At 40.6% G+C, this 12770-nt stretch overlaps 1 protein-coding gene across 2 annotated transcripts in view; it reads left to right on the top strand.

Annotated features, from left to right (window-relative positions):
• Positions 1-12770, top strand: part of ARFGEF1 (ADP ribosylation factor guanine nucleotide exchange factor 1) — a 151630-nt gene that overhangs the window by 133982 nt on the left and 4878 nt on the right. For both annotated transcript variants that reach the window (XM_058528826.1, XM_058528825.1), the window contains exons 34-36: positions 5535-5667; positions 10172-10311; positions 11846-12014. In XM_058528826.1, the coding sequence (XP_058384809.1) occupies positions 5535-5667; positions 10172-10311; positions 11846-12014 (442 nt within the window). The remainder of the gene's footprint in view (positions 1-5534; positions 5668-10171; positions 10312-11845; positions 12015-12770) is intronic.

Here is a 12770-nt window from a genome sequence, read left to right as displayed (position 1 = left end):
TAAGTAATTTTACCATGGGCCAAATTCTTTTATATGAACCCAGCTCTTTTGAAAAGATGGTATAAATGTATTATCCAGAATTCTAAGGTTAAATTTCAGGATGGTAAATTTCCCAGGTGCCTACAGAAGTGCCATGAAGGAGGTATTTTATATTATTTTTATAATATAGATGGTCTGAGACATAGAGTTAAAATGATTTCAAAAGTTGTAAGAGGCAGGTACCAGATTATGTAAAGATTTCCATGCCAAGCTGAAGATATTATTGGATATTATCTTTTTTTTTTGGTGAGAAAGATTAGTCCTGAGCTAACATCCAATGCCACTCCTCCTCTATTTTTTTTTTTTTTTTTTTTTTTTTGCTGAGGAAGATCTGCCCTGGACTAACATCTGTGCCCATCTTCCTCCACTTTATATGGGACGCCACCACAGCATGGCTTGACAAGTGGTGCGTCAGTGCACGCCCGGGATCCGAACCTGCAAATCCCGGGCCCCCACATTGAAGCGCTCGTGCTTAACCACTGTGCCACCAGGCCGGCCCCATGGATATTATCTTATTTTATTTAAACTTTTAATATTAATATAATTTGACCTTAAAGAAAAGTTACAAAAACAGTAAAAAGAGTTCTAATACACCCTTTACCCAGTATATTTGTTTCCTAGGGCTGCCATAACAAATTACTACCAACTTAGTGGCTTCGAACAACAGAAATTTATTCTCTCACAGTTCTTGAGGCCAAAGGTCCAAAATCAAGGCATCAGCAGGGCCACATTCCCTCCCAAGGCTTTAAGGGAGAATCCTTCTTTGCCTCTTCCAGCTTCTGTTCGCTGCTTACACCCTGTGGCATTCCTTTGCTTGTGCACACACCACTCCAATCTCTGCCTCCATCGTTACATGGCTGTGTAAAGTCAAATCTTGTGTGTGTCAAATCTGCCTCTCCTTTCTCTTATAGGGACACTAATCATTGGATTTAGTCTACTCTAAATCCAGAACAATCTCATCCCAATATCCATAACTTAATTACATCTTTAAAGACCCTATTTCCAAGTAATCTTCACAAGTACTGGAGGTTAAGACTTGGACATAACCTTTTTGAGGCCACTATTCAACCCACTACAGTGTACCCTCTGGCACCCAAAAATTCATGTTCGTCTTTCAGGCAAAAGACATTCACTCCATCCTAACATCTCCAAAAGTCTTAGCTCATTACAGCATCAGCACTAAGTCTAAAATCTCATCTAAATATCATCATATCAGAAGTCCCAAATCTCATCATCTAAGTCATTTAGATCAAGTATGTGGTCTATTTTGGGGCAAAATTCCTCTCCATCTGTGGACTTGTGAACCTAGAAAACAAATTACCTACTTGCAAAATATAATGGTGGGACAAGCATAGGATAGACATTCTCATTCCAAAAGGGAGAAATTGGAAAGAATAAAAGAGTCACTGGTTCTAAGCAAGTTTGAAACCCAGCAGGGCAAATTTCATTAAGTTTCAAGGCCTAAGTATAATTTTCTGTGGCTTGATGCTCTGCCCTCTGGGCCTGTGGCTCCTCCCTCTGGACATGCAGCTCTGCCTTCTCAATCATTCTTCCTTTTCTTAAAGGTTAGCACCTGTTTGCAGCCAAGTAGCTCTATCAGCCCATTTCCTGCCTGTAGAATCCCAGAAGTCTGATAACCTTACTTCATTTTATCCCATTGTTGTCCCTTTCATTCCAGGCTGGCTGTGTTTCTGCTGGTATATCATTCTCAAAATCCTTGTGCTTCTCTTGTGTATGTCAAGAGAATTCACAGCATTAAACAAGAGGGTAGTCAACAGATCCATCCTGGATAACCCCAGCTCTATTCCTGGCTTCTGCTGAGATGTTTGCCTGGATCCATTAGTCACACACCTAATCTCTTTAGCAAAAAGTTGTCCAGCCAGCCAAAGCATGCTTTCATAACAATCAATTTCCCAATTTTAGCATCGTTTGCAATCTGGATAGGTCAACATCCTCCCAAATCAAGTGCTAGTTCTGTTTTGTTTAACAGTTCCGTCCTCAACGCGCCTCTTTATTCTAACGTTTTTCTGTAAGCACCAAGGAGAACATCAGGTAGCACCTTGAACACTTCCCTTGAAGATCTTCTCGGCTAAATGTTTAAGTTCATCACTTACAAGTTTGCCTTCCACCCACTAGTACAACACAATTCAGCCAAGTTTTTTGCTACTTTATCACAAGGATCACCTTTCTTCCAGTATCCAATAACACGTTCCTGATTTCCTTCTGAGATCTCACCAGAAGCACCTTTAATGTTCATATTTCTATCGGCATTCTATTCATGGCCATATATATTCTTGAGGATGATAGAAGCTTTCTCTGCCATGCATTTCACTTTCTTCTGAATCTTCACCAGAATTGTGTTTAACTTTCGTATTTCTACCAACAGTCTCTTCAAGGCAGTCTAGGCTTTTTCTGTTGTATGCCTCAAAACTCTTCTGGCCTCTACCGTTACCCAATTCCAAAGCCACTTCTACATTTTTAGGTATTTGTTATATAGCAGCACCCCGTTTCATGGTACCAAAATCGGTATTAGTCAGTGTTCTACCAGAGCTATGGAACTGGTAAGAGATGTGTCTGTGTCTGTGTCTTTCTATACATATATATGTGTATGTGTGTGTGTGTATAATATATGTATGTATATGTATCTCTATATATTTTTATTTTTAATTTCAAGGAATTGGCTTATGCAATTGTGGGAGCTGGCAAGTTTGAAATCTCTAGGGCAGGTGGGCAGGCTGGAATCTCTTGGGCAGGAGCTGAAGCTGCAGTCCTCCACAGGCAGAACTCTTTCTTTAGGGAAACTTCTCTTTAGCTCTTAAGGCGTTTCAGCTCATCCGATGAGGCTCTGCCCATTTTATCGAGGATTCTCTCCTTTACTTAAAGTCAACTGACTGTAATGTTCATCACATCTACAAAACACCTTCACAGCAACCCTTGGATTAGTGTTTAATTGAATAACTGGATGCTATAGCCTAGCCAAGTTGACACATAAAGCTAACCATCACACCAGGTTTCCCCAAATGTTATCATTTTACTACATTTGCTTTATTACTTCTTCCTCCTTCCTTCTTTTGCTCTCAGTCCCCTCACCTTCACACATTTTTCTTTCAATTCTTTGAAAGTAATTTTAAAATAAGATGCCCTTTTATTCCGAAAGTTTTTAGTGTGTTCTTCATTAAAAAAAAAAAAAGATATCTTACATAACCACACTGTGATTGACAAAATCAGGAAATTACCATTGAAACAATACTATTATCTGATCTGGCCTTATTCAGATTTCTACTGTTCTCCCACTAATATCCTTGAATTCTAAACCCAGGAGGCCAGAGGTAACAAATTAGTGCCCACTGATCTGATTTGTCCCCCACAACTTTTAAATTTCTTAGCTAATTGTCAGTGGCTAAAACTTAGATTTCACAGAAAAGTACCACTCTGAATTTCTCTTGAGAGAACTGTGACATCTGGCATATTGGGCACACATGGCTCCATGAACCTGATCTGCAGGATCTGTCCATTCATCACAGACTCCACCACTTATGATGTCCTGTTTTGAGCCCAGGATGAGCTTGCTCTCGTTTTTGTTTTTCTGAAATTTGGCCCAGTCCCTGCCTTGCCTTGTGGGCTTTTGTTTTTGCTAGCTGTGCTGGATAGTGGAGTAGTTTGCAGTGTATGCTTTGATACTAGACACAAAATCAGATCTTGGCTCAGCACTGACTAAGCTCTGTGGCCTCTGCAAGTCACTTAACCTCGTGTAAAGGTGAGTCTGGTGATGAGTATTAGATCAGGTAATGCATGTAAAGTTGTTAGAACAGCGTGTGCCAAGGTGAGTGCTCGGTGACTGTGTCTGCTGCTGGGTTCAGTGACGTGAGCTCAGTGGTGCCCCTCAAGGCTGGCTCTCTCCTTGGCTGCTTCTGAGAACTGCAGCTGCCCTGGCTCTGCTTCTGGTCTCTTAATATCTGCCCATTGTTGCTGCCGCCACCACTTCTGATATCTCTCGTTTCTTCCTTCACCCTTTCTTTCTCTTTCTCTTTTTCTCTGTACTGTTTATATTTTGCCAACAAATTGTGGTATTTTCCTCATTGCCGTGCTCAGCTGAATTATTTCTTGCTGTGCACGCAAGGACTACTTTTGAAAAATTAGAAATAGAAAAATACCCAATCACTAAAAAATTTTTTGAACAGTACAGATGAATATAGGGTAAAAAATGCAAGTCCCTTTTTATGCTACCTCCTTCAATCCCAACTCCAATATTTAATACTATGGTGTATATCCTTCCAACTGTTTTTTATAATTTACCTATGTAATTAATATTAATTATATGTAGTTTTTTAAAAAATGGAATCTAATTTGGAAATTAACTTTTTGTATTTACAATGTCTAAGAGATGTCTCCACATCAACATGTAGAGATTTCTTTCATAGAAACTCCTCCTTTTCCACTAAAGAGTCCTTTTTAAAGGGGAGGTATGGGCATACTAGTTCTAGTGAAGAGATGTTCTAAAAAATGAAAAGATTACAAAAAAATCATTCTCATTTACATTGATTAATCAGAAAAATTGAGAAAGCAGTATGCCTAACATTAACAAATTCCTCTAATACACAGAAGAATTTTCAAAACCCCAAGTGTGTTTCATTTTCTGGGGAGAAGCTTCTTAGAAATCATCAGAATGTTCAAAAGAGCTAATGGCCAAAAAAATTTAAAAACTAGTGCTTTCATTTATCTTCAGTAAGGCAATACATTTGTAATTCTATCAACTGGTTAATTTCTTCCTTAAAATATACTTAATAAAATGTATGCTTATTAAAATGTGCAAGTCAAAAAGAGACATTGTTTTTTATAGTTAATTTTTACAATAAACATTCCCTTAAAGGATTTATAAATTTATAAGTGTTGCTATATTCATTCTCATGTTTAAGTTTTTATTTTCAAATGTATTTTAGGCCATCATGGTCAAATTAATTACCCAAATACTCTATTGTATTCATATAATTATTATTAAAAGCCTCTTAAATGTTAAACACTTATGGTGTTTGACTTCCCTTCATGACACCACACTCCTAGTTGGTCAACGTATTGACCTTTCTGGTCCCTGATGCCTTGGGTGACAGAAGATCCTTCCCTAAACTCACCCCTACAAAGCTTGCAGAAATCTCTTGTCTCTGCCACATGTCTGTTTAGATTTCGTGACAATTCATGGGTATTGCTGACTAGTTTTTCCACACAATGAAGCTTAGCATTTTTATCTGTTGCTCTTGGGTGATATCAGGCCTGAGCCCAATGAGGGTCAGAAAGGAAGCTGTTTTCTTAAAGACTCTCAGCTCTTATCTATGTATAGGTAATTTTAAATAATTTTCTCCTTGTGTCTATAATCACAATTTGTAGAATGTCATTTTCATAGGGATACAATACAATTTTTTTTTAAATGGCATAATAGGAAATATTTTCACCTTTAAGCTTTATTCATTGTACTTATAATGAATTTTTTATTTTATTAGGATACAATATCACAGAAATCTGTAGATATCCATGATTCTATTCAACCAAGATCTGCAGATAATAGACAGCAAGCACCATTGGCTTCTGTCTCCACTGTGAATGAAGAAGTCAGCAAAATTAAACCTACAGCAAGTGAGTTGTTTCTCTTAATGAAAATTGTGTATTTTGTTTTATGTGAAAAAGGGATGAAGTTTTTGCTTTTACTTTTATTATCAAACATACACTGTAATTGATCGTATGATCACTTCGTTACTGTGTTTGCTCCAACTTGGACATCCCCTGAGTGATAGATGCTCTTGCAGATGGTCAGGAACTCGGCTAACACCTGCAATACCAGCTTTGTCGACAATGCCTTCGGCTCATGTTTGTGTCAAGCACAGGAGTCTTCCCTCTCCATCCCCTTCTGCATGTCAGCCCCATATTCTTTCTGCCGAAGTGGGTCCGATGGGCCTACCGCTCTGTGAGGGGAGATAGTGAGGGGACAGTGCTCTCTATGCAGGAGCTCCTTGCTTTCTGAGGAGCAAGCCTTCTTTATACTCTGCTGCCCCATACCCATGTCTCCTTTGCTCCTCCCCTCACCTTCTTAGTTCTTTTCACAAAGAAGGGGAACTCCTATTTTTTACTAAATTGGTTCAATTTTGTGTACTGAAGGAAAATTATAACACCAAGGAAAGTCTGCCTCTTCCCTAGAGGAAAATAGGACAGCTTTAATTGCTTTTTTAAATTGAGGTGAAATTCACATAACAAAAATAACCATTTTAAAGTGAATAATTCAGTGGCACTGAACAGTGGCAATGCTGTTCAGTCACCGCCTCTATCTAGTTTCAGAACATTTTTGTCACCATTATGCTGTTCCTCCCTATTCTCCCCTTCCCCAACCTGTAGCAAACACCAGTCTGCTTTCTGTGTCTCTGGATTTGGTATTCTGTACATTTCATGTAAATGGAATCATACAATATGGAACCTTTTATGTCTGGCTTTTATTTAACATAATGTTTTCAAGGTCCATCTACATTGTAAAATGGATCAGTAATTCTTTCCTTTTTATGACTGATTGTCATTTGTATGGATATACCACATTTTGTTTATCCATTCCTCTGTTGATGGACATTTGGGTTTGTTCCACCTTTTGGTTATGATAAATAATGCTACTGTGAATGTTCATGTACAAGTATTGTTTGAATACCTGTTTTTAATACTTTTGGGTATATACCTAGGAGTGGAATTGTTGGGTCGTATGATAATTCTATGTTTAACTTTTTGAGGAACCACTAAAATGTGTTCCACAGTGGCTGCACCATATTACATTCCCACCAGCAATTCCAGTTTTTCCGCATCCTTACCAACACTTGTTTTCTTTTTTTTTTTTTAATGATAGCCATCCTAGTAAGTGTGAAGTGGTACCTTGTTGTGGATTTGATTTGTATTTCCCTAATGATTAATGATGTTGAGCATCTTTTCAAATGTGCTTATTGGCCATTTGTATATTTTTCCTTGGAGAAATATCTGTTCAAGTCATTTGCTTATTTTTAATTGGATTGTCTTTTTGTTGTTGAATTGTAAGAATTTGGTACATTCTCTGGATACTGCACCTGTATCAGATATATGATTTGCAAATATTTATTTTCTCCCATGCTGTCGGTCATCTTTTTACTTCTTTGATAATGTCCTCTGATGCACAAAAGTTTTTGTGATAAAGTCCAATTTATCTATTTTTTCTTTTGTTGCTCATGCTTTTGGTGTCATGGCTGAGAATCCTTTGCTAGTTCTAAGGGCATGAAGATTTTCCCCAGTGTTTCCTTCTAAGAGTTTTATACATTCCGCTCTTGTATTTAGGTCATTGATCCATTTTTGAGTTAATTTTTTTCAGGGAATTTTTTATTAATCCTAGGTGCTTATGTTTGTTCTTTAAAGACGACAAATTTGGTATCCTACTTGAAAGGAGCTTCTAGCTTTAGTCACTGTGTCTTGCTAACTTCTTAAAAGGGAGCTGGATGGTGACGAGTGGCCCATTTTCATTTTTCATTCCTGTTCTCTGGAGAACAGCATGGCTTATGCCGGAAACCAACAGCTTCATTCTGTACTGGAAAATGCCATGAGGGCAGAAGAGTGAGTGGCTTTTCTCTCTCAGCTCCAAGACTGAACTTAAATATACTAAGCTTTGTAAAGGAAAGACTTGGTCATCACACATTAGAAAGTTTTTCACTTGGCTAATCTGGGAATATTCCTTTAACTGGAGCAAAGAGTGCTGCTCCCCTGCCACCCTGAGCTAAGGGCTCAGTCTCGTTTCCTTCTTCCAGACATCCTGCTCTCACTCCCCTTAAAGGTTTTTAGGAAAAGTTCCCTGTGGAATTGTTGACTCAGAATAGGGGGGGCTGGAGGAAGAACAAGTGGCCACCACGCTCCTGTGAGCCCTTTCACCTGGTGGGCAGCTTGTGGTTCCTCTGTTCGGTGAGGAGGCGTCTGTTCTCTGACTCTCCTCCTCAGAGAAAAGAATCACCAGCACAGACCTGAGTACTTTGCCCTGTCCAGAGAACAGCTTTCTCCTTCTTTCTACACACTTTCAGAGAACACCACTGCTCTGTCTAGTCCAGATTCTATACCTGCTGTCCCACATAGTTAATCTTCGCTTAGCTTTGCTCTCTATCCTTTGGTGACCCAGTGAAATGGTTGCCTAATATAACCCTCTCTGTCGACCCTTGTCGTGAGTACAATTTGTTCAAATAAATATTATCTCCAAACATGCTGCTGGTCCTTGCCAGTCCAGTGAGACTGAAGTTAGGAATCTCATCCTCCAGTTCTGAAAGGACGCTGGAAAGTGTGGGGAGACCCAGCTCCCCTAGTTCAGTCAGAGTGGAGCCTCATCGGCCAGACTCGCAGTTCACTCTGCTGAAAGCTCCTAACACCCTGGAGCTGGTGAGAATGCGTCTCCTTAGACCTCAGCCTGCTCCCAGGTCCCCTCGGAGTCCGGGTTGCTGCCAGGGGTCTCCTGCTGCAGGGGCTGAGGATGTTTTCCTGACTTGAAGGAGAGAGGTGCATGAAGGACTGGTCCGTGTTGGCTGTGACTGTGGTAAAAGACTAGGAAGGAGATGCTTAAGAGGAAGAGACAGCCTTGGGACTTGTGGGTTTCTTTGTTTTCTTTGATTCTTTGACTTGAGATCTAGTACTAAGAACTAAGTGTTAAATACAGGAGTATTTCTGAAAACCATCTGGAAAGGAACCTTTGTTAATAACCTAAATAAGAATAAATTTAACTAAGCAACTTATTTTGCTACTCCCCAAAATCCCCCAAAACATTAATTTAGCTTCCACAATCGTGCCAGAAAAAGGAACTGGTAATAAAAGCAAAAGTAGAAAGCAATGGAAGGATTGTGAAGTCATCCAGTGCTGGAGCCATTGCCCTGAGGCTGATGAACAGGCAGCTCCCCTTGAGCAGTCTTCTGCCTCCTGAAAAGCTCACTGGAAAGCTGCCCCTGAGAACCCAGGAGGAAGGTGTGGCCTTGGGGCTAGGCCACCCATGAAGCCCTGTGTCAACGCTGCCGAGCTCTTGCAGCATTTCAGTAGCTGAGCCATCCTTCCTAACCTTGCACGTCTTCCTTTGTTTTACTGGGATGGTCAGTGAAATGGAAAATTCTTCTACGAATATGTCCTTATAGGCTGGTGGATTGTCAGAAACGCCCCGTTGAGCTCATTTATTCAGGATAGAGGGAGGTAGTTATGTTACAGCTACAGGGCGATGTGGAGAGCACTTTTGTGACTTTGCATTTTGGTTACTTTGGTAGTAATGTGCTTAGCATAACTTTTTATAGATTGCTTATGGATCCATTTGAAAATTTGAGGTCATTTTAGCTACAATTACTAACCTGGATCCAAATAAAACATGTGCTGTGATTAACCCACAATATTGCCTCATTTGTCAGAATTCTTGGCTGTCCCTCATTTCCTGTCTCACAGATCCAGTTCCTCTTGTTTTCCTTTTTTTTTTTTTTTTTTTTTGTGAGGAAGATCAGCCCGGAGCTAACATCCATGCCAATCCTCCTCTTTTTGCTGAGGAAGACCGGCTCTGAGCTAGCATCTGTGCCCATCTTCTTCCACTTTATATGGGACCCCCGCCACAGCATGGCCTGACAAGCAGTGCATCAGTGTGTGCCTGGGATCCGAACCCGGGCCGCCAGCAGCGGAGCACGTGCACTTAACCACTACGCCACAGGGCTGGCCCCTGTTGTTTTCTTTTGGTTTAGGTTTTTATATTACCTAATTTCAAAGATCAAACTTGGCTTTACAGTAAATGCTATTAAAGTTTTAGCTTTCAATCCATTTGTTAAATTTTATTAAAGAATAACCTAAATTGTATTTTAAAATTTGTAGTGGAACTTTCTTGAACATATTCAGTGTTCTAAGTCATTTAGAATATTTTTGTTTATATAAAAAGTAATTTTCTAAGGCTTTTCTAAATATTGATTAAACTTTTACTGAGTAGTGCTTATGTGTAAAAGCAGTATGTCCTCCTCAGTGTGATATGTGTAAGTTATCTTCATACATGTTAATGTTTCCTTAGCATTGTAATGTCATAGAAATTATAAAGGATTCAAAATAATTTTTGTTTGCATGTGCATTGGGGTCGGTTTCCTCACAGAATTTCCAGAACAAAAATTGTTTGCTGCCCTGTTGATTAAATGTGTTGTGCAGCTGGAACTCATCCAGACTATCGACAACATTGTGTTCTTCCCAGCCACAAGTAAGAAGGAAGACGCGGAAAACTTAGCTGCAGCACAGGTAAGGCGCTGTGAGGACGGCCGCTGTTCTGTTGAGGAGGGAGTCAGCTGTAACAGGCTGGGCTTCCAAGCGGAGGGCAAACTAGAGATTTAATTTGGGGGGGTCTTCATCACATGGGTGTCATTTTAAACCCTGGGCCTGGACGATATCACCAAGGCAGTGAGTGTAGACAGAGCTGGGAGGAAGGTCAGGGCCCAAGCTCCTGGTGACGAGGCAGCTGATCAGGAGTCTGAGAGAGAACAAGAGTCGGTGGGGCAGGGGGAGCCCAGGAGACTGGGTGGTCCTGGAAGCCAGAAGAAAATGCTTTAAGAAAAGGTTGTGGTCAGCTTTGTCAGAATGCTCCGTAGGTCAAGCAATATCCATCTGAGACTTGCCCTCTGGCAATTTGTAGACTTTAGTGACCTTGATGTCGTGTTTCATTATAATGTTAACGGTAAAAGCATTATTGTAGTGGATACAAGAGAGCAGAGAAATTGTAGATAGCCAATTTTGATTTCTCTGTCAAGGAGTTTTGCTGTAAAGGTACAGAGAAATGGGGTAATAGCTGGAGGAGGATGAGGGGGGTCAAGACGAGGGTTTGCTTTGTTTTGTCTCTAAGACTGGCAGAATTGCAGCATGTCCCCTGATGAGAGTTCTCCCGGAGAGAGAGAAAACCAGTGCAGAGAGGGAGGGACAGTTGTTAGAGCAATCTTTTTGAGTGAATGGAGATGACACCTACTGCCAAGTCCCTGGGAGGCTGTCTTGAATAGAAGCACAGGACGGTTCATGCATTGAAACAGGAAGGCAAGCAAAAGTGTATGGGTTATAAATGCAGGAAGTTTGGTCCATTTGCTGATGGGAGTTTGTGGGAGATCTCTTCTGATAGCTCCTGGTTTCTCACTAAGATAGGAAGAAAAGTCATCTACCAGGTGAGGTTGCAAAGGTTTCAGATACTTGAGGAGAGAAGTGAAAACATGAGCTAGTCGTCCAGGAAAGTGGACGGGGGAAGCGCAGGAGGATTGCTGGGCAGGACCCAGAGCCCACTGGGTTCAAGAGAAACCAGTCTGTTCTTTTCCAGTCCTGTTTATTGTGTGGGTGCAGATGTGAAGTAGGCCGTTTTGCAGCCAGTTACTAAAAAGAGGAGGTGAGGGGTTAAGCAAGAGAATAATTATAATCGCAGTCCGTGGACTCCCACCTGGTTAAGAAGAGCACTGAAGACCTGAGGGGTGAGCACAGTGAGGAGTAGTGGGGGAATGGCTGTATGGGCTGGTAGGGGCAGAGATCCTGGAGTCAGGCATCGTGAGAAAGGAACTGGAAAGACAGGAGGTGGTGCTTGGTGACTAGCATGCATGGAACGAAGATTCTAGAAATTCAGTAACAAAAGATGGCCCTTTTCCTATTTTCTATTGAGATAGAACAGATTAAATTCTATGGCTTGTAAAACTGGTCTTGCTGGAGCATTGAGTTCTAAATTTACTAAAATTTGTGACTCTCTGTGTGTGTGTGCGCGCGCGCGCATGCATGCGCGCTCGCTGTGGTGGTTTATTTTCCAAAGAGAGATGCCGTGGACTTTGATGTTCGAGTTGATACTCAAGACCAAGGAATGTACCGCTTTTTAACATCACAACAACTTTTTAAGCTACTGGACTGCTTATTAGAGTCACACAGATTTGCAAAAGCATTTAATTCCAACAACGAACAGAGGACTGCTCTGTGGAAAGCAGGTAAGCTGTGCAGGTCTCACATTTTAATGTTCACCGTTAATGGATGTACAATAGGTGTTTACTTTTTACCAGAATTCGTTGATTGTATAATTCAGGTCTGTGTATGAACTTTTACCTTAACATAATAGTAGAAAGGCAGTCTACCCACCAGATCTTTCTCTGGTCTACAGTAAACCAAATAACTGCCTCCGTGGACTTGTTTCCCCCTGGTTTAATCAACCTGTTATTTGACATGCCATATGTCAGAATGGAAGTGAATGTTTTGAAGTGAGGAGGTATATTTATTTTAGAACAGGTTGGAAAATTGAAATAAAAAAACAAGCTTTATAATAATTAATTATACTGACATTGTTAATTTTTTATTTAAGAAATAGTTACTCAGTACCTGTTAGGTACAAAATAGTTCTGGAAGAGTGAGAGGCAGCAGAGTGCAGCAGGAGAAGGGAGAAGGGAGTGCCCGATTACTGAACCTCAAACTCTGTCATGTGGAGTGTTGGGTGCTTTCCATTTGCGTATTTGATTTAATTCAACATGTCTGTTTAAACTTGGAGTTAAGCCCATGGCTTGGTTCATCCTCTTCCCTTTGCAGCCTGACTTCTGAAGAGAGTAGTCTACTTCTTTTTCCCCTTTCTTCAACCCAGGTTGTTGCCACCATTTGACTGGGACTGTTCCTTCTAAGGTCACCAGACTCCCCTTTCACCTGCGCTGGGCTCTTCACACGGCTCCCTGCTGTAACTGTTCACCTGTCCCTGTTGG

Source organism: Diceros bicornis, chromosome 33 (genome assembly GCF_020826845.1).
Source record: "Diceros bicornis minor isolate mBicDic1 chromosome 33, mDicBic1.mat.cur, whole genome shotgun sequence".
Lineage (NCBI taxonomy): Eukaryota > Metazoa > Chordata > Mammalia > Perissodactyla > Rhinocerotidae > Diceros > Diceros bicornis.
This window is presented reverse-complemented; position numbering and strand designations above follow the sequence as displayed.